The sequence below is a fragment of the Gobio gobio genome (genome assembly GCF_949357685.1).
Source record: "Gobio gobio genome assembly, chromosome: 8".
NCBI classification, from domain to species: Eukaryota; Metazoa; Chordata; class Actinopteri; order Cypriniformes; family Gobionidae; genus Gobio; species Gobio gobio.
This window is the reverse complement of record NC_137114.1, coordinates 45508686-45535613: the sequence shown is the minus strand read 5'-3', so window position 1 is coordinate 45535613 and position 26928 is coordinate 45508686. Positions and strand designations below refer to the sequence as shown.

The 26928-nt window shown below is 41.5% G+C and overlaps 1 protein-coding gene across 4 annotated transcripts in view; it reads left to right on the top strand.

Annotated features, from left to right (window-relative positions):
* The window catches only part of LOC307129869 (NLR family CARD domain-containing protein 3-like), a 32286-nt gene extending 19388 nt beyond the window's left edge, over positions 1–12898 (top strand). For 2 of the 4 annotated variants that reach the window (XM_079822662.1, XM_079822661.1), the window contains 4 exons: positions 3701–5500; positions 5921–6094; positions 6637–6810; positions 10782–12898. In XM_079822662.1, coding sequence (XP_079678788.1) covers positions 3701–5500; positions 5921–6094; positions 6637–6810; positions 10782–10947 — 2314 coding nt within the window. In that variant the 3' untranslated portion in view covers positions 10948–12898. The remainder of the gene's footprint in view (positions 1–3700; positions 5501–5920; positions 6095–6636; positions 6811–10781) is intronic. The other 2 variants (XR_013816946.1, XM_079822663.1) reach the window with 2 other exon arrangements.
* The last annotated feature ends 14030 nt before the right edge of the window (positions 12899–26928 follow it).

Below are 26928 nucleotides of genomic sequence, written 5' to 3'. Positions count from 1 at the left end.
CATGGGAGAAAGGCATGTGGTCAGATGAGACCTAAATATAACTTTTTGGTCATAATTCCACTAAACGTGTTTGGAGGAAGAAGAATGATGAGTACCATCCCAAGAACACCATCCCTACTGTGAAGCATGGGGGTGGTAGCATCATGCTTTGGTGGTGTTTTTCTGCACATGGGACAGGGCGACTGCACTGTATTAAGGAGGGAATGACCGGGGCCATGTATTACGAGATTTTGGGGAACAACCTCCTTCCCTCAGTTAGAGCATTGAAGATGGGTCGAGGCTGGGTGTTCCAACATGACAATGACCCGAAGCACACTGCCAGGATAACCAAGGAGTGGCTCTGTAAGAAGCATATCAAGGTTCTGGTGTGGCCTAGCCAGTCTCCAGACCTAATCCCAATAGAGAATCTTTGGAGGGAGCTCAAACTCCGTGTTTCTCAGCGACAGGCCAGAAACCTGACTGATCTAGAGAAGATCTGTGTGGAGGAGTGGGCCAAAATCCCTCCTGCAGTGTGTGCAAACCTGGTGAAAAACTACAGGAAACGTTTGACCTCTATATTAACATTGATTTTCTCAGGTGTTCAAATAATTATTTGCAGCTGTATCGTACAAATAAATAGTTTAAAAAAAATCATACATTGTGATTTCTGGATTTTTTTATTTTATTATGTCTCTCACAGTGGACATGCACCTACGATGACAATTTCAGACCCCTCCATGATTTCTAAGTGGGAGAACTTGCAAAATAGCAGGGTGTTCAAATACTTATTTTCCTCACTGTACATTTGCTAACTACTAAATCAGTCGTGATGAGAAACCGCTAATGTTATATCACATAACGTTTTGTGTGGACGGATATTAACGAGTGCCACTTACGCCTGATGGTCAAAGCCTATTCGTTTCTGTTATTGGTAAGTATCAATACTCCTAGAGGAGCAATACCTGCTTTGCTATTGCCTGATACATGATAATAATCTGTACTGTATTGTGATCTGAGCACAGTGTTCATATCGTTAGCTAGCGTGTATGTATCATTAGCTAACACTGGTCTCTCACCGAGACTCCTGCCCTGTTCTCCACTGTTTCTCCTCACACAACAACTCAATTAGTCTTTAATCGTTGTTCTGTCTAAACCTGAGGCCCGTTTCAGAAAGGAGGTTAAGTGAAAACTCTGAGTAGGTTAACCCTGAAATAAGGGAAACTCTGGGTTTTCTGTTTCAGAATGGGAGGTATGTCAAACCCGAGAAAGCAGGGTAAGCCAAGCCCGTTTCTGAAAGAGAGGTAACTTATACTCAGAGTCAGTTACCATGGTAACTTTCTCTGTGAACCTAACCTGGTCAGAAGCAGGTTTTCTTTGGTAAACCCAGAGTTTCTTTCGTTCTCCTCCCCCTTTTTAAAGCACCAGCAGTGTTTAAATACTTTATTCATTCATTCACATGCCACAAATGCTTTTCTTACTGAGTATTTTGGTCGTATTTCAAGTATAAATATAAAAAAAATTATACATTTAATCTAAATCTAAAGTAAGCAAAGTTTACTTAAAACAAATTACATTTTCTGCCACTTGACAAAAATACAAAGTAAGAAAAGCATTCTTTGCAGGAACATTCATTAATCATATTTTCATCATGAGGACACTGTCAAAGTGACAAAAATGGCATGTCCTTTTATACAGGATCCTGACGTTCACTTGATAATCCTCTAGAAGGAACCTAATAATTCGAATTTCCTTTAGGATTTCCAGTGGTTAGACGCATTGATGACAATCATATTCCCATCATCACACTTTCTGAAAACGGATTACTGTATGGAATGGAAGGATGCTGCCAGATGGTAGTACGAGATATATGGCATAACCACCACCACAGCTGTTAAATACATTTATTTACATTTTTATAGTCATCTTTATTTCCTACAAATACTTTATTCTTTTTCCTGTTGGATGTTAATATTCTTCCTCCATCTCCTCTTCATCTGTCAGTGGTGCTGGTGTTTGGCTGGCCTGAGTAGAAGTCAATAATGTCATTACCCTGATTAATAAATGTAACAGGTGGGATTAGAGAACATTTCATTATGTGAAAGAGCATAGACCCTTTTCACATTTCTGGATTTCTGAAGCTGAAGTCGTCATTGTTGGGTTAACTCTTATAGCGGTGAATGAGAGAATACATTAAATATATATTTTTGTGTCTCCATTTGCTCAAATAACAAAAGAAAAACTCCACAATAGTGATTTCACAACTTTCAAAAAGATGGAAAAATTAAAGTTAGATTGATAACTGCAGTGAAAAGAGAGAAAGATGTTAATTTTAACTATCACTCCCATAGACGCTGTATTAGAAACACTCTCACAGCAGCGGTAACTTGATTTTTGTAATTTGATGCAAAAGTAATATAATACAAAGTATTAGTGTTATAAATGTACATACATTAAAAAATAAAAAATAAAAAATAAAAAAACGTTGCAGGATTTACGATATTGATGACCATTAAAACACGTCATCACAGTCTGTGAAAAGGGTCTATGTGGGAAAAGCTGCTGCACATTGGACACTGAATGATATTTATTTAATATGTCAAATGTTTGTAAAGTCATTAAACCAACACCCATGAACATTTTATGTTTAAAGTTTTTCCTGATTGAATTATGTTTTTTTAATTTATTTTTTTAGCTGCTGCCACATTCTTTGTTTGCCTTTTGGATCCCATGAAAATTAAACTTAATTAAAATAATTAAGAATTAAACTTATGTATTGACCCGGAAATATGCAAACGTCTTTTTGTTGGGTGCTGTTGCCATGGTGAATCGTAATTTCGGAGCTCCATTGATCGTGGCTTTTCATAGTTGGATTGCATGAGCTTAACTCAGAGTCAGTCTACTCAGAGTTGATTGAACCACCTCAATTCAGCTGTTCTGAAACCCAAAACTCAGAGTTTCCCATCTCAGAGTAAGTCAACTCAGAGATCAGGTTTAAACTCAGAGTTGGTTGAACCTCCTTTCTGAAACAGGCCCCTGGTCTGTCCCTAATTGTGTCATAATTGTATGGCTGTGGTCTGCCATATGAGTATTAATAAACATTTATAATTTCCTCAGCGTCCGAACTGACATTGTGACCCATTGTTTTCCTATCGTTGAAATTCACTACACTCCCTCCCGTTACGTCACTTCCGGTTTTGGCATTTTTAGATGCGGAAGTAAAATTCTCACAAAAACGACATAGCATATTTATAAGTATGTTTTAAAGAAAATCTAGTTCCTAAATTATTTTTCTATACATTGGTCTCTAACCTGCAATATGCCCTTTAAGGCTGAAATCTACTCAGAAGATTTATACATGAGGCCCCAAATGTTTTACTATGATGTTTAGATTGGAAAGAATCTCTTTAGATCATTGGAAACATCACATTGTAGATTGTCTTTCTTGTTGAAAATGTGATGTTGATTTAGATTTAGAGTTTGTTGTTTTGCTGTAAATGTTCTGTGGCCAATTAGGCTCTGCAATATAAATGTTGTACACAATGATGAAAACTTGCTCTATTATTGAATTATTGCAAATTTGCATTTCTTTTCTGCAACTCCTGCAGTTTGAGAAATTATGATATGCTTAATGTGTGTGTGTGTGTGTGTGTGTGACAAGTAAAGAGCTATTGCAAAAGTTGTCATGACTGAAGCATAATGATGTGTTATTTTAATTTTACAGCCATGGATTCCTCATCAGGTTTAGATTAAATCTGATGAAGAAGTTTGAGCGTCTGTATGAGGGAACAGCACAGCAGGGAAACCCAACACTCCTGAATGAGATCTACACAGAGCTCTTCATCACAGAGAGTGAGAGTGGAGAGATCAGTTATGAGCATGAGGTGAGACAGATTGAGACACAATCCAGGAGAGCTACAACAGAGGATACAGCGATCCAATTGAATGACATCTTTAGACCTTTACCTGGACAAGACAAACCCATCAGAACTGTGCTGACAAAGGGAGTCGCTGGCATTGGAAAAACAGTCTCTGTGCAGAAGTTCATCCTGGACTGGGCTGAAGAGAAAGAGAATCAGGACATCCAGCTCATATTTCCACTTCCTTTCAGAGAGCTCAACTTGATGAAGGACAAAACACTCAGTCTTTCAGATCTTCTTTGTGTCTTTTTCCCTGAAACAAAAGAAATGGAAATATCCAGTGACAAATATAAAGTGCTGTTCATCTTTGATGGTCTGGACGAGTGTCGTCTGTCTCTGGATTTTCAGAGCGATGTGAGGTTGTGTGATGTAAGTGAATCGGCCTCAGTGGACGTGCTGCTGACGAACCTCATTGCGGGGAATCTGCTTCCCTCAGCTCTCATCTGGATCACCTCCAGACCAGCAGCAGCTGATCTCGTCCCCTCTGAGTGTGTCCATCGAGTGACAGAGGTACGAGGCTTCAATGAGCCACAGAAGGAGGAATACTTCAGGAAGAGAATCAGCGATCAGAGTCTGGCCAACAGGATCATCACACACCTGAAGTCATCGAGGAGCCTCTACATCATGTGCCACATCCCAGTGTTCTGCTGGATCTCAGCCACTGTTCTAGAGAAGATGTTGAGCGAAGCAGAGAGTGGAGAGATTCCCAAGACTCTCACTCAAATGTACACAAACTTCCTGATGGCACAGATTAGCATCAAAAACACAAAGTATACTGAGAAGGAGGACAAAGAAAAAGAGATGATTTTCAAACTAGGGAAACTGGCATACGAGCAACTGGGAAAAGGCAATGTGATCTTCTATGAGGAAGACCTGAGAGAGTGTGGCATTGATGTGACAGAAGCATCAGTGTACTCAGGATTGTGCACACAGATCTTCAGAGAGGAGTTTGGCTGGTATCAGGGGAAAGTCTTCTGCTTTGTTCATCTGAGTGTTCAGGAACATCTAGCGGCTCTATATGTGCACCTCTCCTGTACAAACAACAACAGAAATGTGTTTGACCAAATCACTAAACAGAGTTTGCTGTCTAAAGTTAAGGAGAGGTTTAGACATTCACCAGAACATGTTTCATTGTCTGAACTGCATCAGAGAGCAGTGGATGAGGCTCTAAAGAGTAAAAATGGACACCTGGATCTTTTCCTGCGGTTCCTTCTGGGTCTGTCAGTGGAGACTAATCAGATTCTCCTACAAGGACTAATGAAACAGACAAGCAGCACGTCTGACAGCAATGAGGAAACAGTTGAGTACATCAAGAAGAAGATCGAGACCACTTGCTCTCCAAGGAAAACCATCGATCTGCTCCACTGTCTGAATGAACTGGGTGATCATTCACTTGTGGAGGAAATACAACAGTTTCTGAGATCTGGAACAATAGCTGAAGTCAAACTCTCCTGTTCTCAGTGGTCAGCTTTAGTTTTTGTCTTGTTGACATCACAGCAAGTGACGGATGTGTTTGAGATGAATAAATTTGTTGCAAAAGAAAATATTACAGATATAATTCTTAGGAAACTGCTTCCTGTGATTAAAGAATCCAGATCAGCACAGTAAGTGACAGATGATCTATTAAAACATTTTACAGTGCTGGCCCTCATGCTGGAGGATCTGTGATGTGATGTGACTTGAGGGGTGAATAGTGATGTAACCTATAACCAGAGCCTTTCTCCTAGTTTTGATATTATATTTTGATATTTGAGACCATAATTCTCTGTAGTTTAACATTTAAAAGCAAAGAAATTAGCCAGCCATGAATAAAAAATAATCAGTTCACATATGATATTTATGAATAAAATAATTGGATTTTAGACAGACGAGGAAAATTATGGCCCTGGAAACATTGCACAATGCAACGGGATATCTGTCAACTGAATGTGTGTTGCATTCACAACAAGAGGCATTTAAAACTGTTATTTTACTGTTACTGTGTTAAATGTATTGTACTTAACAAGTTTTCAATCTCTCTACAGTTTGAATGACTGTAATATCACTGATGAAGGTTGTGCTGTTTTGGCTCAAGCTCTGAGATCAAACCCCTCACACCTGAGAGAACTGGATCTGTCTGAGAATAAACTAGGAGATTTGGGCATGAAGCTGTTATCAGATGGACTTAAGGATTCTCATTGTAAACTGCAGAAACTGAAGTAAGATCTTCTCTTTGATGTTTTTCATGCCCATGTGAAGTATGTCTTTTGTATACAAAAAACATGAAAATTAATTCTTATCAATATTTTCATGGACTGTATCTGGTTATAAAACAAATTAAAAAAAATTAAAGATTTAATTTTTTTTAAATTACATTTATGACAAGCCAGATAGGTCTCATAAATGACCATCAATTTAATATGATATTTGATATATCTGTGAAGATAATTTGAGAAAAACTACGATCATGTGAATTGTGAATATTTTCTGATAAATATCTATAGTAAACATAATAAAATGATTTATAAAAATGCAGCAAAGTGTTTGTCACAGTCAGAAATTGCATAATTTAATATTATGGTACGGATTGTTTTGATTTGTTATACCAGCACTTGCTTTAAAAGACACGCATAAATTTGGCCAAAGAAATCCCTATTAAATACACACTGGCACTTGACTAAATAACCCAAATATATTTACAGACATAGATATTCATAATTAAAAAAGAACTACAAAAAGTGTTTAATTTTTCTTCTGGCAGTCTGTATCATTGTGGTGTCACAGGTAAAGGCTGTGCTGATCTGGCTTCAGCTCTGAGATCAAACCCCTCACACCTAAGAGATCTGAATTTCAGTGAAAATATGATTGGAGATTTGGGACTGAAGCGCTTTTCTGATGTACTGAAAGATTCTCTTTGTAAATTAGAGAAACTGAGGTAAGATCATTATCAACAACATTAATTAAATGTATATTAAATGTCATTAATAAACCTCAGTACAGTAAAATACAGCATAATGTGTCATTTCATGAAGTCTAAATCACAAAAACAAGGGTCATCAGATAAATATATTAGTAATAGGTGGTTTCTCTATCTAAAGGCACTTTTGCATAGAGACAAATTGACATCTTGATTGGAAATAATGCACAATAAAAATAGTCAAGCTCTTCACTGATGTTATTTCCTTGGTAAACAAAAAGTATACTAATTTTGGCAAACTTTATTTGTCACAGTCTTTACACTACTGTTCAGAAGTTGGGGGTTTAGTAAGTATGTTTAAAAAAAAAAAAATTATTTAGTAAGGAGGATGCAAATTGATTGATAAGTGAATGTAAAGGAATGTATAATGTCACAAAATATTTCTTTTTCAAGCAAATACTGTTCTTTTGAACATTCTATTCATCAAATAATCCTGAAATGTAGGCCTACCACCGTTTTCACAAAAGAAATATGAAGCAGCACAACTGTTTAACAATGATAATAATCATAAATGTTTCTTGAGCAGCAAATCATCATATTAGATTGATTTCTGAAGGATCGTGTGATACTGAAGACTGGACTGGATTTAATATGTATTACAATAGAAAACAGTTATTTTATATGAGAAAAAAATATTACACAATATTTGACTATTTTTGATCAAATAACTGCAGCCTTGTTTAGAATATTACCCCTGGTCTCACAAACAAGACTTAAGCTAGTCCCAGATTAAAATGCATATTTGAGCTGTTTTAACTGAAAGCAACTTGCACTGACATATCTTAAAATATGCACTTTTTTTTTAAACCTACTTAAATGTCCTAATTAAACTAAGGCCTAGTCCTGACTTGTGAAGTCCTGACTCTGGTGAAACCAGAGCCTTATACTTCTTTCAAAAACATGAAACCCCAAACTTTAGGAAGGTAGCGCAAGTTAAAATGTATGTAATAATTGTCAACAATACATGTTGTATTCAACAATACAATAGATGGTTTATAATCGTTGAGATTATTGTAGTTTTAAAAATGTCATTATGTAATACAGAATGTAAAACATTTCTATGATAATTTTCATAATTTATTATTGACAAAAAATAATCATTTTGAAATCTGCTAATTTTAATAAAAAGAAACCCCATGAACATAAAAGTGCCAAAGAAATGCCTGATAATAGTAGTAAAAGTACATTTACCAGTGTTGGGGTAACAGCTTAGGACCCAGGACCAGTAGTGAAAAATTAAGACCAAGAGTCGGGAGTTAGATTAATTAATTAAAGAAATTTACTGAAGAATAGTTTTCAGTTTCATCAGCAGAAGCCAGCTCACAAGGAGTTCGTAGGCCGCACTTCCTCTAACAGTCTCCCCGCCTCCGCCTAACGTACATACAATTTCTGAACAGTTATACTGTTTAAGGTCTAGCCACGTCATTACTGCCATGTTGAATGATTCTGATTGGCAGAGAAAATGCACAGTCACGGTAAATCTGTACAAGTTAAAGGAACACTCCACTTTTTTTGAAAATAGGCTCATTTTACAAGTCCCCTAGAGTTAAATAGTTGAGTTTTACCATTTTTGAATCCATTCAGCTGATCTTTGTATCTGGCGGTAGCACTTTTAGCATAGCTTAGCATACACCATTGATTCTGGTCAGTCCATTAGCATCTCATTCAAAAAATGACCAAAGACACTTTCAATATTTTTCCTATTTAAAACTTGACTCTTCTACAGTTACATCGTGTGCAAAGACCAACTGAAAATGAAAAGTTACGATTTTCTACACCTATATGGCTAGGAACTACTTTCTCATTCCTGCGTAATAGTCGCGGATCTTCGCGGCCGTACCATGGCTGCAGTGGCGCAATGATTCGTTGGTATTCTGTGAAACATGGTGGTAATATACACCTTCGACTTACTATCGCAGCCCTTTACAACACACAGAACCATGGCTAATTTCACAGGTAAATCCGCAATACAATTTGTCGGCTGCAAGTCTGAAACTTTCTCTGCAACTACACGAACTTAGTGCCGGTCACATTGAAAGTTACCTAGCTGGGGGCTACTTTCATGCGCTGCGTAATATCATTGTGCTGCTGCAGCCATGGTACAGCCATAGTTCCTAGCCATATAGGTGTAGAAAATCGCAACTTTTCATTTTCAGTTGGTCTTAGCACACGATGTAACTGTAGAAGAGTCAAGTTTTAAATAGGAAAAATATTGAATGAGATGCTAATGGACTGACCAGAATCAATGATGTATGCTAAGCTATGCTAAAAGTGTTACCGCCAGATACAAAGATCGGCTGAATGGATTCAAAAACGGTAAAACTCAACTATTTAACTCTAGGGGACTTGTAAAATGAGCCTATTTTCAAAAAAAGTGGAGTGTTCCTTCAATGCTGATTTCATTCATTGCGTCACATGACCTGATAGGTGGCAAAAGGCAAATGTGTACTTGAATTGTGTTCAATTGTTGCTTAAAACAAAAAGTATCTTGGTATCTTTATTGCATTCAGAATCAATGCCGACAATTTCATTTTCTAAAATGGTGTCCCGTCTACTCTGAAACACACTTAAAAAGTATTGTTTTGTATAGAGTCTGGGAAACTACGTGATTGCGCATTGCATTATGCGTAGTCGCCGCCATGTTTATGGACACGCTCAGGAGCGTACAATGATAAATGAATGAATGGACTAATATTTGAATCTCTTATGTACATGAGCGCTCAGTCGTGCGGGCCGGGACTTTGCACATATTCATCACATTTCATACAATCAGAAATCATACGGCTGTCTTCTATCGCACCACACACAAGACCATACATTGATTTCTCTTTTGCTGTTTAAAACCTTTAACTTTACAATAAGGTTGTATTAGTTAACATTAGTTAATGCATTAGTTAACATGAACAACACCTCTGTTCAGCATTAGTTATTCTTTGTTAACGTTAGTTAATAAAAAAAATCCAGCTGTTCATGGTTTGTTCATGTTAGTTCACAGTGCATTTACTAATGTTAACAAGATTTTAATAATGCATTAGTAAATGTTGAAATTAACATTAACAAAGATAAATAAATGCTTTATAAGTGCAGTTATTAGTTCATGTTAACTAATGCAGTTAACTAATGAACAGTTATGAACCTTATTGTAAAGTGTTACCAAAGTAATAAATACATATAGCTTGATCTCAGCCAGTGGATCATTTATTCAATCAACATATCATATCGCCCTAATTCCTTATCGTTAAAGCATAAGATTATGGCCCGCAATGCATATTTGAAATGATTTGTATTGTGAAAGCGCTTTAGCCTACAGTACTAAAACGTTTGACTGGACTTAAATGGAATAAGTACAAGATTCCTTCTACTGAGAGAAGCTGAACAATGAAGCCTTTCCAGACGTGTTTCATACACATACAAGTGGTTCAGAAAATATTAATCTTTAATATATCTGTTATAAATAACACGTATAAATACAAATTATAAAGACATTTTGGTTAAGTTGTTTATTTCCATTGAGTTGTTAAACTGAAAAATTATGCGTCATTTGAGATCCGTTTTCCATGCAGGTCGTGAGAGCGGCTATAGCAGTTCATAACACAGCAAGTGTTCGCCATTCTAATGTGTTTTTACCTGTATAATACAAATTGTAACGTCTACCTCCACTACTACTTGTTCTCTAATGTAGTGTCTGTGTCCTAAAGTCCACGAATGCATTGCGTTGCTGACGTGGCGTTCCCATTCTCTATAGGTTGTGGTGTCACTGGTTGTTCTGCTCTGGCTTCTGATGGTTAATCTGAAAAGGTATGTGAGGGGTGTGATCTCAGAGCTCAAACCCCTCACATACCTTCTCAGATTAACTGCCTGTGCAGGGCATTTTCAACACAAACATGCCCACATTGTGAACTGAGAGAGTGTGTCATTGTTCTCTACAGGTTAAGCAGGTGTGGAATCACAGATGAAGGTTGTGCTGCTCTGGCTTCAGCTCTGAGATCAAACCCCTCACACCTGAGAGAACTGAGTCTCTCTGCTAATAACATCTCAGCTTCAGGAGTGAAGATGCTCCGTGATCTTAAGGATGATTATAAATTAGAGACATGAATGTGAGTAACAGACTTGGGAGTGACACATGCATGTCCTTACCTTTAAAGCAGGACCGTCCTGCAGATTTCAGTTCCAACCCTGCCCCAACACACCTGTCTGTAATTATCTAGCACGCTGAACACCATGATTAGCTGGTTCAGGTGTGTTTGATTCAGGTTGGAGCTAAAATCTGCAGGGTGGTAGCTCTCCAGGACCAGGGTTGGACACCCCTGCTTTAAAGGGACAGTTACTAAAAAGTAAGGTTTTGAGGTTTGCATACAATTTGCTGTGGATAACATTGTCTGTTGTACCTGTTAACACTAAAAGTTTATGTTTATTTATAATTTGTGCAAAATGTCCATGTAATCTAAATTGCTACACTGTCATGACTAAATGCATGTGTATGTAAATATTGTCTTGTACTATTGGAAGTTTTTAGTAACACTTTACAATAAGGTTCTATTAACTTTAGAATAATTCATTTATTATTTAATCAATGCCAGTTAATGGTAATTTCGTAAAAAAAAATAAACAAAAAAAACATTATTACAAAGTTATCCAAATTATTTCATGGTCCTGAACAAACATTACCTAACAATGAACAATGTAATTGTATTAACCCCTTACCTCGCACCACACATTTTGGCAAGTGGGGCATAAATTACATAAAATAAGAAGGTTGCTGCTCATAAGTCATTCTGAATAGACAAATAGCCAACATATATTTAGAAAGCCAACACTAGAGAGATTACAGTTCAAGACTCAGAACTACTCAGACTGTTATATATAGTGTCACATGTTTGGTCTGTTTTGGTTGTGTTTTGTTCCATGTACTTCCTGGTTTCATTTGTCACATGTTCCTTTGTCTGAGTTTCCCGCCACTTGTCTGTTTCCTTGGTTACCCTCGTTAGTCTAGTTCTGTTCAGCTGTGTTAGTTAATCATCACCTGTATCACCTGTCCTTCCTTTATTCAGGGCTACGTTCAGCCCCAACAAAATGTTGCACAACGTTTTTTAACCCTTAATCATCCCTCAAGTAGGGTTTACCTTTGGAGTCCCTTGGGGTCAGATAGACCCCAAACTTTTACAGAGCGATTGCATAAGGAAATATAATTTTTTTACATGGAAAACTATATATCATTTTTTTTATTTACTTCTCAACTATACATTTATGCTGTGTTTTTGTGGGTATTTGGTAGTTTTTTTTTACCTATTTACTACACAAATACTTAACTATGTCATAAATTGGCTCATTAAAAAAAAATTTTTTTAATGAAAAATCACTTGAATGATGATCTTAAATAAATACAAATAGTTTTTGGACATTGCTCTATGTGTTAGGGATAGAATACCGCCATCTGTAGGTTTGTGGAAAAACTTTAGGAATTATAGTTAAAGAGAGAGAGAGTGCAATGACCACATTATCCACTAGAGGTCCATAGGGAAGTTATGCAAAAGTTAAGCTGCCTTTCATCTTTCTTTTATTTGCCCTTTTCCCTCTCTTTCTCATGATTGTTCCATGTTGCATTTGTGCTCTATTATTTGTCCTTCATTTATGTATGGAATTTTTTCAGATTTATGCCAGTTTCTATAAAAATGCTCTCTGTTGCAGTCACACACGTGTGTGTGTGTGTGCGTGTGTGTATGAGACAGAAAGTTCGTTCCACTTTGTGTTTATGCTCTAGGACCAGATCTTGATATAAATGTAGACATTTTCAGATTTATACTGGATTTAGTTGATTTTTTTTTACAAACAAAGTGTTTTTTACATTTTTCCCATTCACTGCCAAAATCAAAAAAATACTCCAGACGTGCGTGTGTGTGTGTGTGTGAGTGAACATGCTTGTTCCATATTGCATTTGTGCTCTAGTATTAGTACTTCATTTATGTATGAAAATCTTTCAGATTTATGCCAGTTTTGTTGATTTTATTTGCCAATTTCAATAAAAATACTCTCTGTTGCAGTCACACACGTGTGTGTGTGTGTGTGTGTGTGTACGTGTACGTGTGTGTGTATTAGATAGAAAGTTCGTTCTACTTTGTGTTTATGCTCTAGGACCAGACCTTGATATAAATGTGGAAATTTTCAGATTTATACTTGATTTAGTTAATTTTTTTTTTTTGACAAAAAGTGAAAAAAAAGAAGTCTTTTTTACACTTTCCCATTCATTTTCAATGTGGGGTCAATCTGACCCAGAGGGACTTAAACGGTAATTTTTTTTACACACCTTTAGAACAACCAAATCAAGCCCAGATTTTTTGTGCATGTTTAGATAGATTATTTAGGAAAAGTCACAGAGTCTCATGGCCCTGAGATGAAGGGAACACTTTTTAAAAATGGAGGAAAAGTCCAGTGGGGTCAGCTGGACCCCAAGGGACGATTAAGGGTTAAATGGAAACGTTGCTGTGTTGAACACCCTGTTCTGATGACGCAGGAGTTGTAACTATGGCAGCCGAGAAGGCCATTCTTTGTGTTTTTTTTGAGGAATTTTCGGAGCCCGATGAAATCGATATAAATAGTGTTTAATACTGCAAAATACATGCAATCACTGCCCTTGCCGTCCAGAATAAAAGACAACATCCCAATCCCATTTGTTTAACTTTTTTATCTACTGGTAATCAATTCTAATTTAAATCATCTTACGTTTTTAATAGCTTGTATTTTCTTTCTCACTTTATGTCAAGCACTTAATTACCATATATGAAATTTGCATTGCAATGAAGCTAAAAATATAAATAAACACATCATGTTGATATATATACTGTATATTTTTTTTTTTTTTTTACGACAATCATGTCTTCTAATATCTTCAATTGTTGCATATACTGAGCTGCAGCGGACACATTTGTAAGCATCTTTACTTGGACCCATTGTGTGAGCTGTCTCTTTAATACCGCAAGGTTTATACACATGTTGCTGCTGATTGGGCTGACATTTTTGACACACCCACCAAACGAGAGAAAACGCATCTCAAACCCGTTGCACACCGTTACACACCGTTTCCAGAAACATGACGTTCAACCGGAAACCGTAGCAAAACGTTGCGCACCGGTTTGAGCTTTGAACGTGCCTCAGTTTTCTGTGTTTGTATTTGTTCCTCTTGTTTACTCACTCTTTGTCTGGTCACTGTTATGCATTGTGCTTGTACCTGCCTGTATTTCGTAACCTTCTTCAGTAAACTTCGTTTGAGTCACGTATTTGCCTGTCCTTGCCTTCCTGCCTGAGTGACTGTAACATATATATATATATAGAGAGTAAGCCCAAACATAAAAAAAAAATATTAAGATTATAATATTTTAAAATATGATGAGTCTGTGTTATAGAAACTTAAAAACACAATAAAGCTCAAGACACACGTGTGGTCATGCTTTATTTTAAATCTGAGGATGATATCTCTGAAACTATGCATTCTATGAATAATTTCATAAGATCATGTCAGGTGAGTTTTTAGAGAAGGCCGATAAGATGCCAATTCAATATTTTAATGACCTTTTAAACACCCATTTGCAGTCTATTGTCTAATGTCTGGTGAGGTGAACTGCTCAATTCATGCCCTATTGTTCTCAACCAACAAACTTTTCACACCTCGTATGAGAATTAATCTTCATTATTCTTCTCTCATTTTGATTTGTATTCAGCCATTATTAGCCTTTATTCTAGAATGAAATGGCTTGCCCATCATCACCACTTTCATCCCACAATACATCAATCCACAATACATCAATCCAATCTATAACACATTCACTCAAACTCATTTTAAACTACCATTGAGTGTTTGTATTACCTTCCTGTCGCGATCAAATGTTAGCCATATAATGAGCCATATAATGATTCTAAAATTTAGCATATTATATGAAGCTATTCGCTACACAATGTAAACATCCATTCTATTCAAAATAACAAACATTACAGATTGATTACTTTGCACTCCTGACATAAATTAAGAAATTAATGTCACTGCAATCTTTCATAAACGGTGGCCAAATATCGAAGCTGGAGCCTTTAATCGTTCTAATAATACTCAGTTTGTCCAGATCGAGTAAGAGTGGGATGTTTTAACGTGCAGTGAATGTTGAACAACAATAATCTGGGGCCGTCGGCGATCTTTGAACGTTAAGGGGTTTACTAACATTAACAAAGATTAATAAATACTGTACAAAATGTATTGCTCATGGTTAGTTAATGCATTAAAGTCAACTAATGGGACCTTATTGAAGGGTTACTACGTTTTTTATTTATGGTTTACTACATTTATCACATACCACTGTTGCACTTACACAGTATGAGTTTTATGAATGTAACATCAGCCTTTGTTCATTTTTGGCTTAATTGTTTCCTCAAGTTACTGTATACTTTCAGCTGACACAATGTATTGAGGTTGAGGTTATATTATATTGAGGTTATATTGAGGCTATATTATATAGTTACTGATGGCTATAATCAAATTTCAAATTGCAAGACTGTATAGGCTACATTTGATAAATACTAACATTTTACTATTTAATTTAAACTGTTTTTGTATTGAATACATTTTGTATACAAATTTATTTCTATATTTTATATCAGTATATGGTTTTCCATCTTTTCTAGTTTTTTTAACTATATTTTTCAATGTTTTCAAAGTTTTTGAAACTTTGAAATATTCTCACAAAATCATGAAGAAATAAAATAAAAGTGATTTTACATTTCTCCCATTTACATGTGTGAATGAATGTGATATTTTCCTGCAAATAATATGTTCACAAGGTCAGAAAACTGTGGATTCAATATATTCTTAAAGAGGATACCTTGTGAAACTAAGGAATACATATTTTTTCACTGAAAGCCAATTAAGAACAATAACAAACTGAAAACAAAAAAAAAAACAAAAAAAAAAAACAGTATGGATATAACCTAAACAGGATTTTGCAACAAGTCTCTTTAACCCTTGGGACAACAAGGTGATACATAGAATTTTAAGAAACCACATCATCACCAAAGGCTATAGCACTGAAAATCACCAACAATACTATGATTTAAAAAAATAAATATATTACACTTGTTGAATCAATTTACTTTTTCCTTGCTGAAAGTAGGCCTATCAGTTTCTTTAAAAAAATAAATTAAAAAAATCTTACTGACCCCGAATATTTGAATGGTAGTGTAAATATAATAATAGGTCTAATTATAATATATTTTATTTGATGGGGAGCGGTATGGGACACTTAATGCTTAATGCAACGGCGCGTGAGCAGCGCATTTTTTTTTTGGGCGTGCATGTTAAGTTGTCAGTTTGAGTGAAATTATGGAGTATTATGATGTATTATAACATTTTATAAAAAAGTATGGTATATTATAAAAATTAAAGTAAACTGCCCAATGTCCCGCTCCGTGTGCGCCTGACTGGCTGTAAACGCAAGTGATTTTCCATCACACAAGAAGAAATAAGAAAATACGATCAAAAGCTATTTAACAAACACTCTATATACAGTTCACATGCTTTAGCCCCAAAAAGACATGTGTGGCATTTACAACTGACACAGACACTTAAATCTCATGCTCTTTATGCACGAACAAACCAAATTAGTAATGTAGGACTGAATTTGATTGTTAAATAACCATTTTTGTGAGCACAAAATCTGCAGGAATGATTAAAATTATGCGCAATACATCCAATCCTGCATTGAAATTCAAGCAATATTCATCCGCAGCAAATGGAGGGAAGGCGGGTTTGTGTGTAACTCGCTGTCGGAGAGATAAGAGTGCGAGAAAACACAGTTGGTATTGAGTATCTATTCTGCGGACAATGAGTACTGGAAGTGTTTCAGATATTTCGGTATCGATATGTATAGAACATTTTTGATACCACTACATTGCACTTAGTTTATTATTTCAGATGCATTTTAAAAGACTACAATTGAAAAATGTAAATATTATATATAAAATTCAACGGTAATGTCAAGCCCTGCATGAAACTCTTTGAAAGATGAAGGTGTTCTGGCTTCAGCTCTGAGATCAAATCCTTCACACATGACTCATGAGAGAACTGGATCTGACATGGAATCATCTCAGAGGTTCTGGTGTGAAGCTTCTCTGCACTGGACTGGAGGACACACCTCACTGTAAACCGCAGTTCCCATTCAGTCGGTCACTCTCGACGCCACGTCGGAGTACCGACGAATAGGAATCTCGCTCGCGAGAGCCAATCTACTTCGAGTGTAACTAAACGAGCCAATGCACATTGGCATGCAATGATTGCACCAGGTGCTCATGCCACGCCGCGCGGGTATAAATGAGACACAGGTGATTGCATCAAATCAACCTTTTGCTTCGGAGCCGGGTGGTAGATGGTAACGCCAGATATCACTCACTACTTCGCAGTCCTGACTGAAGACGGAAGCCGCCTTTCGGAAGCGATCTCTTCAGTCGGTGTTGGTGTGACGGCACAGCAGCGGTCGCGTGGTTTTCGGATCATCTCTCTGTGTTGTTTGTCTAGAGCAATCACAAAGGCTGTTCTCACAGCTGGTTCGGTGCGCTAGGTGGAGAGCGCTGAAAAGCCGTTCTTACGGCTGGTAAGAGAGCGCCTTCGTGTGAGAGAGCGCGCACGTCAGGCTGCACCCACCCCCTGACTGTGTCGCCGCGACCCCGCCCCCTGCGTGCTTCAGCACCAAGGAGAGCGTCCTTCTGAAAGAGCAAACACAGATAGAGCTTGCGTCTTTTTCAAGATGACATTCTATCTGTGTGTTTCTGGATGCGGTGGTTACCTGTCACCAAGGGATGGTCACCAGCGCTGTATCTCGTGTTTGGGCGTTCAGCACGCTGAGGCAGCGTTGGTGGATGACTCATGTTCTCACTGCGGGAACATGACCATCTCGGAGTTGCGGTCTAGACTCCATCTCGCAAGGGGTGGAGTCCCCGTGCCTCTGCCTCGATCTAACCCTCCACAGAGGGTTACTTCAGGCAGTAGCGCGGGTGATTTGAGGGTTACGGTGAGCGCGCTTCCCCCAGGGAACCAACCCCCGGGGAACCCTCATCCCTCACGCACTCCGCAGCCAGTAGAGCTGCCGTCGGAACGTGGTGGGCCGTCCTCGAGATGTGCACCATCCGTATCCTTCGGGGCTCCCCTTGATGATCAGATGTCCATCGCTGCATCGGAGGGAGGGTCAGACTTCTCTGGAGATGACGTGTCGGCGCAGGGGGCTCCTTCGGGAAGATCCGCTGTGCCCGATACGGATCCGGAGATGATGGCCATGCTTTCCCGGGCCGCCGAGAAGATCGGGCTCGTGTGGAACCCTCCACCGTGTCCCGAACCTTCAAGGTTGGATGATTGGTTTCTCGGGGTGGCCCGTGCTGGTTCTCAGCGCCCCACCCCGGTTCCTTTCTTCCCGGAGGTGCACGAGGAGCTCACTAGGTCGTGGACGGCACCTTTTACTGCCCGAAACCGGCCCAGTGGATCCTCCTCCCTCACCACCCTCGATGGCGGACCTGCAAAGGGTTACACGCAGGTTCCTCCCGTGGAACGGGCCGTTGCTATGCAACTGTGCCCTAACTCCACATCCAGGGGGAACCCGTGTCTCCCCTCTCGAGCCTGTAGGTACTCGTCCGATCTGATCGGAAAGGCCTACCAGGCTTGTGGAGAGGCAGGCTCCGCCTTACACGCTATGGCGTTGTTGCAGGTTCATCAGGCCCAGGCACTGAAGAACCTGCACGAGGGTGGTCACGATCCCGCAGTTCTCCAAGAACTGAGAACCGCAACGGACCTCGCGCTTCGTGCGACGAAGGTTACGGCGCGGGCCGTGGGTCGTGCGATGTCCACTATGGTGGTCCAGGAACGCCATCTCTGGCTGTGTCTGGCAGACATGAGGGAGACCGACAAGATCAGGTTCCTTAACTCCCCCGTCTCCCAGACCGGCCTCTTCGGCGACGCGGTCCAGAACTTCGCCCAGCAGTTCTCGGCCGCACAGAAGCAGACTGAGGCCATCAGTCACATCCTGCCACGGCGGTCAGCTGCTGTCTCCACCCCGCCGCCGGCAGCACCTCAGTCTGCTCGTCGCCGAGGGCGGCCGCCTGCGTCTGCCTCCGCTCCCGCGTCGCAGCAGCAGCCTCCACCCAAGCGACGTCGTGGAGCCGGGCGCAAGCAGGCCGCCCAGCCCGTCCAGGCTCCTGCCAAGAGAGGTGGCAAAGGCAGGGGCAAGGGCAAGCGGCCCTGAGACGGGCGACCCGGAGATGGGGAGGACTGCTCTTCTGGAGACGGTGACCGCACCGCTCCATCCCCCGGAGGAGGGCCGGGAGGAGAATTTTGTGTTCCGTTTTGTTTCTGTTCCGCCGCTGGGCTCAGCCCCAGCGGTACCCAAATTTTCAATAAAAGAGCAATTTCCTCCATCTCTGGGTCCTCAGGGGGCTCGGAGAGTTGTGGCCGGTCAAACGCCGGACCACACTCATCCTCCCCCTTCGCCAGCGGGCAGCAGTGGACGACCTCCTCACGTTCCTCCTGCCCACCTGTGGAATCAGGTAAGTGTTGCACAGCACACTCTCACCTCGCTGCGGGCCGCCTCCACGAGACAGCCGCCCCAGCCCGGTACCTGCATTCCACCTCGCTGCCCCACCGTGGGTACGCCGGTGGTCCCTATGGTCCCGCTTGCACGGTCTCTGCGAGCCTGGCTAGAGCTCCCCAGTCCGTCTCGCTGGCTCATTCGGACCATCAGGCTCGGCTATGCGATTCAGTTCGCCCGGCGCCCCCCCAGGTTCAAGGGCGTCCGCTTCACCTCGGTGAATGCTGCAGATGCCCATGTCCTGCGTGCGGAAATCGCTGTCCTACTGGCGAAGGACGCGATAGAGCCGGTCCCTCCAGCCGATATGAAGACCGGCTTCTACAGCCCGTACTTCATTGTACCCAAGAAAACCGGTGGGTTACGGCCAATCTTGGACCTGCGAGTCCTGAATCGGAGCCTCCACAAGCTACCGTTCAAGATGCTCACGCAGAAACGCATTTTCGAATGCATCCGTCCCCAAGATTGGTTTGCAGCGATCGACCTGAAGGACGCGTACTTTCATGTCTCGATTCTTCCTCGACACAGGCCGTTTCTGCGCTTTGCGTTCGAGGGTCGAGCATATCAGTACAGAGTCCTGCCCTTCGGGCTGTCCCTGTCCCCCCGTGTCTTCACGAAAGTCACGGAGGGGGCCCTTGTGCCCATGAGAGAACAGGGCGTTCGCATCCTCAACTATCTCGACGACTGGCTCATTCTAGCACAGTCCAAGGATCAGTTGTGCGAACACAGGGACCTGGTGCTCAGACACCTCAGCCAGTTGGGTCTTCGGGTCAACTGGGAAAAGAGCAAACTCGCCCCCGTGCAGAGGATCTCTTTTCTCGGTATGGAGTTGGATTCGGTCGAACAGACAGCGCGCCTCACGGAGGAGCGTGTCCAGTCGATGCTGAGCTGCCTGAACACGTTTCAAGGCAGGATGGCGGTTCCACTGAAACAATTTCAGAGGCTCCTGGGGCATATGGCGGCCGCTGCGGCAGTAACACCGCTCGGCCTGCTTCATATGAGACCGCTTCAGCATTGGCTACACGGCCGAGTCCCGAGATGGGCGTGGCAACGCGGCACTCACCGGGTGAGCATCACACCGGCCTGCCGCCAGTCCTTCAGTCCATGGTCAGACCCCTCGTTCCTTCGGGCCGGAGTGCCCCTGGAACAGGTGTCCAGGCACGCTGTGGTTTTCACGGATGCCTCTGCCATGGGCTGGGGAGCCACGTACAACGGGCATGCAGTGTCAGGGGTTTGGACGGGCCCGCACCTGCATTGGCATATCAATTGCCTCGAGTTGCTAGCAGTGCATCTTGCTCTGAGCCGCCTCAAAGCGCGGTTACGGGGCAAAGATGTACTGGTCCGCACGGAAAACACTGCGACTGTTGCGTATATCAACCGACAAGGTGGTCTGCGCTCCCGTCGCATGTCGCAACTCGCCCGCCATCTCCTCCTCTGGAGTCAGAAGTGTCTGAGGTCGCTTCGGGCCGTTCATGTCCCTGGTGTGCACAACCGTGTGGCCGACGAGCTTTCACGAGCTGCGCTCCCAGGCGAGTGGCGACTCCACCCCCAGGTGGTTCAGCTGATTTGGAGACAGTTCGGGGTGGCACAGGTCGACCTGTTTGCCTCCCCAGAAACGTCCCACTGCCAGTGGTTCTATTCGCTGACCGAGGGTACACTCGGCACGGATGCCCTGGCACACAGCTGGCCCCAGGGGCTGCGCAAATATGCGTTTCCCCCAGTGAGCCTACTTGCACAGACTCTGTGCAAGGTCAGGGAGGACGAGGAGCAGGTCCTACTGGTGGCGCCGTACTGGCCCAACCGGACCTGGTTTCCAGAACTTATGCTCCTCGCGACAGCCCCTCCTTGGCCGATTCCTCTGAAGAAAGACCTTCTGACTCAGAGACGGGGCACCCTTTGGCACCCGCGTCCAGACCTGTGGAAGCTTCATGTCTGGCCCCTGGACGGGACGCGGAGGTTCTAGGTGACTTACCCCAAGAGGTAGTTAACACCATCACTTCGGCACGAGCACCGTCTACAAGACAGGCTTACGCCTTGAAGTGGAACCTGTTCGTCGAGTGGTGTTCTTCTCGCCGAGAAGACCCCCGAAGATGTTCGATCGCGTCTGTGCTTTCCTTCCTGCAACAGGGGTTGGAGCGTAGGCTGTCGCCCTCCACCCTCAAGGTTTATGTTGCTGCAATATCCGCCTATCACGACCATGTAGAAGGTAAGACAGTTGGGAAGCACGACCTGGTCGTCAGGTTCCTTAGGGGGGCGAGACGGTTAAATCCTCCTCGCCCCCCCTCCATACCCTCTTGGGATCTTGCTCTGGTGCTCCGAGCACTTCAGAATGCCCCATTTGAGCCTTTGCAGTCAGCAGAGCTAAAGATTCTGTCAATGAAGACTTTGCTGTTGGCTGCATTGGCCTCCATCAAGAGGGTAGGGGACCTGCAGGCATTTTCGGTCGACGAATCGTGCCTAGAGTTCGGGCCGGGTGATACCCACGTGGTGTTGAGACCCCGGCCTGGCTATGTGCCCAAGGTTCCTACCACTCCCTTCAGGGACCAGGTGGTGAACCTGCAAGCGCTGCCCCCGGAGGAGGCAGACCCAGCCCTAGCTTTGCTCTGTCCCGTCCGCGCTCTGCGGGTTTACGTGGATAGAACTCAAAGCTTCAGAACCTCAGATCAGCTCTTTGTCTGTCACGGAGGCCAGCAGAAGGGAAAGGCTGTCTCCAAGCAGAGGATGGCCCACTGGATAGTGGATGCCATCACCTTGGCTTACCAAGCACAAGGTGTGCCCTGTCCGCTCAGGGTGCGAGCACACTCTACTAGAAGTGTTGCATCCTCCTGGGCGCTGGCACGTGGCGCCTCGCTGTCAGACATCTGTAGAGCTGCGGGCTGGGCGACACCCAACACGTTCGCTAGATTCTATAGCCTACGTGTAGAGCCGGTCTCCTCCTGTGTTCTCACCTCAAACGGGTAGAAGCACTGAGAGGCCCCGGCTCTTGTCGGCTTGCTGCGCTACGGCGCTTATATTCTCCAGAAGCAAACTCTGGGAGTCCTCCACCGCCCTCGGTGCCGGACGTGGCGGAACGTCTGGCATCAGGCCCCTTGCCGCTGAATCCTTGAGAACCGGTATTGGGCTTGGGCCATATGAGTGACCCTGCGGGGATCCCATATTTTCTTCCACGGTCGCTCCTACGGGAAGCCCGTGTCTTTCCCTTGGGAGAGCCTTCCCTGCAGTGGGACTGAGCCCCCTTCTCCTTGCGGGCTACGGCTCAGCATTGTACTCCACATAACTCCTTCGGGGTACGATGTGGGCTCCGCAGCGTTCCCTTCTCTAGGGCACGCTTTCCCAGTGTTATCCAATAATCACTGAGCGGGTCATGCGGAACAGCAGTGATGGACTTCCCGGTGTGAGCCCCGTCTCATCAGGTAAGAGAGCTCAGGTGGCTCACACAGGGCACTGGATGGGGGCAGAAGCCATGGCGCTTTGGTAGGGATTCCTATTCGTCGGTACTCCGACGTGGCGTCGAGAGTGACCGACTGAATGGGAACGTCTCGGTTACGTATGTAACCCTCGTTCCCTGAAGGAGGGAACGGAGACGCCACGTCCCGTCGCCATGTCCTCTGTACCCTGCTGGGGTGCCTGTCTACCTACCCGGCTCCTCAGCAAAAGGCTGATTTGATGCAATCACCTGTGTCTCATTTATACCCGCGCGGCGTGGCATGAGCACCTGGTGCAATCATTGCATGCCAATGTGCATTGGCTCGTTTAGTTACACTCGAAGTAGATTGGCTCTCGCGAGCGAGATTCCTATTCGTCGGTACTCCGACGTGGCGTCTCCGTTCCCTCCTTCAGGGAACGAGGGTTACATACGTAACCGAGACGAAATGGAAGACAATCAAATTATGTTAAGATTAAATCAGAGTTTTGGGCTCAGGGCTCTTGCTAGAATGGGACAAAAAAATCAGCTTTGCATCATAGGAATTAATTACATTTTAACATATTCAATTAGAGAACAATTATTTTAAAGAGTAATAATATTTAACAATATTACTGTTTTTACTTGGATCAAATAGATGCAGCCTTTCAAAAATATGAAGGAAAAAAAAAAAACTAAATTATTCCAAAAACAGGCCAGTAGTGTGTATATGTACATATTTACACATGGTAAATGAAAAATAAAACCAGGGACATAAAAATTCTGACTAAACTGATTCAAATTGTGTCATTGTTCTCTGCAGGTTGGAGCATTGTGTAGTGTCATATTCTCTGTAGTGCTGTATTGTCATTTAGTTCAAGAAATCATATGCATAGTGTAAGAACTGTTGCGGTTAAGGTGTTTATAAAATAAATAGTTTTTTAAGACAGATTCTTGCTGTACCGAAATCGTATTGAATGGTTACCACAAAACTGAGGTATGTTCCGAAGTGTGAATTTTGCTTACTTTTGCAGCCCTATAATAATCTGGACATACTATAGTGAGTAGTAATTAAACTAATTAAAATTAAACCTTTTTTTTATTTTTTATATATATATTCAAAAAGTTTTGTGTGATGGGTAGGTTTAGGGGTAGGGCTAGTGTAAGGTGAGAGAATATACAGCTTGTATAAAAGCCATTACGTCTATGGAGAGTCCCAGTAAACCACATATTCAAGCGTGTGTGTTTTTGTGGATAACTCGAAAGGTAACTCCTTTTGTGTTCTGAATGGAAATGACAATGCATAATTTGAGATTAAAACTTGAATGTCAAAATTGTGACATGTATACACAGGAGGCTGGTTTGTAGAGTGTTCATTATTTCGTAAGAATTTGGAAAAACATCCACCTATGGGGAAATTAACAGTAAAAAAAAAAAATTCAGAAGTGATTATTATTTTTAAACATATAATTTTTATATTATTTGAAAGTGAACTGGATGGAACAGACATTATAGTGTGTTTGATGTTCTTCACCAGCAGAGGGCCTCATAGGCATTCTGTCAAAAGTCTTTGGTATATGGTCACATTAAAACTGTCTTTTGAACACTTTATCATTATTGCCTTTTATTATATATTGCCAATTATTCCTTCTAACTTTTAATTACATTATATATAGAGAGAGATTTTATTGAACTCTGTACCAAATCCAAAATGTCAATCTACAAAAAAAAAAAAAAGGAAAATCCATCTTACAAATATGCACTTACACATTTAAAACTGATACATCTAAACAAATAATGAATACATTTGAATAAAATGGAAAGTTTTTTTCTTTCTAATTGACTTATGTTGCCTTCACATGAAATGTCCAACTTTTCACTTCTGGGCCCGGTTGCATAAACTGCTATGACTAGTCTTACAAGTTAAGTTAGTCATCTTTTTTCTTTTTCTATAAGACTGTTCATAATTTATTTTAGTTCATGAGTATTTTTGTGGTATTTAAAGCGCGCTTTAGTAATATGCGCCTATAGGTGGGTGCACAACACGCGTACACACTGCTTATTACACACAGAGGGACGCACAGCAGCACACAAACAAGCCAAACATAAAAAAAAAAAAAAGGATTCCTCTCTGGAGAAGCATTCAGTCTTTCCGCTCGCAAATTCCGCCATATGAATACCGAATCCACCATGTCGCAAGCACAACTGGCTTTTAAAGGGAATGGGAGATGATTGGTTTATTGCACATTAAGCCCTAAAACACACCTATGACTCATTAAGAGACTAGGTAGAACCCTTGTTGGACCATGCGCCTGGCTCGCCAACCGTTTTTCCCATCGTTAAATTAGCAAAAGTGGATTCGGACACACCCTAAGAGCACCTGCGCCGTGCGCTTCAGGCCATGTGCTCAGATTGTTAAAATAGGGCCCTTAGTGGTTCATACCAGATCTTAAGACACTGTCTTAACATTATGGCTATGCAACTGGCCCCCGAAGTCATGACTGTAATGTTAGGAAGGCATATATAGATGAGGCGATACAAGCATTGCTCTATATATTACCATATATAACAGATTCTCAAGCTATCATTACAATGATTACTAGCTCATTAAAGTGCTTTGTTATTGGGAAGAACAGGAATAATGGAGAACACCAGGTTTTTCTCTTGCCTATTATTCAGAAAAAAAGTCAAAATGATATTAAGTGTCCCATTCAATGACAACCAACATTCACTGCTATTTAGAGGTGGCCTTTGCAATTCGGAGGCCCCATCGAATGTAAGTCAAAAATGTAAGTTACCTTTTAGCCTATTAACATATTTCTGTATAAAATCAACAATCACATTGGCAAATGTGCTGATATTCGGCTCAACAGCACTTTTGCTTGTTTAATATTGCTTATAAATATTGAAAACAAGAATGTATACAGAGATCTTTTCTTTGCACCATATCTTGGTTTTTGGAGGCATTTTTATTAATTTTGGTGCCATTTTTGCCCCAATCGCCCATTAATTTCCGGCCCTGGTGTGTATGTGGCATGATGGCGTGGCTCTTTTATGACCTTCTGTTGTGAGGCCTATTTTAACGGGTGAAAGAACGCAAAGGTAACCTGCTGCTATTAAATGATTATATATAGCCTTTGTAAATATGCACTACAAGACAGGGCGATATAAATGTCACGCAAAAAACGTATAAAAAATACCAGTAACAGCAGCAATCCTTCTCCTCTGCGCCATGTTTAAAGGTGCTGTATGTTAGAATGACAGCTAGTGGTCGAAATGGGTATTGCAGTCCAAATTCGAAATATTGTTTGTCCTGTCCCCTCGTCCTCAGACTCGACACTCACACGGGTTGCCAGTTTGAGGACACGCTGCAGGAATGATCGCAATTGATGATGGAAGGCCAGGAGACTTGTAAGTTCAGGAGTTGATTTTTCAGAGTTTTAATGTGCTTCCGTTCATATTTTTAAATGGATGCTGAGGCTTTTTAGGTCTGGTAGAATCTGTAATCTCTGACCCAGTTTGTTTGCTGTCTTCCATGGCAGCAATTTGTGGTGTTTTCCGCCAACTGGCAACCCGGGGTGTCAAAAAACTATTGGGTAAACTGGCGGCATCACACAGACCAAAACAAAAGCATTCTGACATGGAACGCTGTACAATTGTTTTTCAGAGAAACAAGTATGTAAACTCAGCATGTTTCCTTAATATCTGCAAACATATGGTATTTTTATGCTTTAGTACAGTTAAAAACTTACATACAGCACCTTAAAAAAATTATGGCCTGCTCAACTCTTGAACTTATCAAAATTAACCCTGAACTTCCCAGTGGTATTCTGACTTGAGAGGGAGTTCATATCCAATTTTTAACTATGAAACGCATTTACGATAATTCTGGGAACACATAGGAAGCATTATCTCCCTGAGATTTTTAAGAATTTACCTTAGTACAAACATACAATTAGACTGCACCAAATAATGTTATACACACTCACGCATATGCACATGCAGAAAACCCCCCACAAAGAGTCTGATTATTCCAGCCGCCACAAGCGCTACAATACTGAGAGCTGA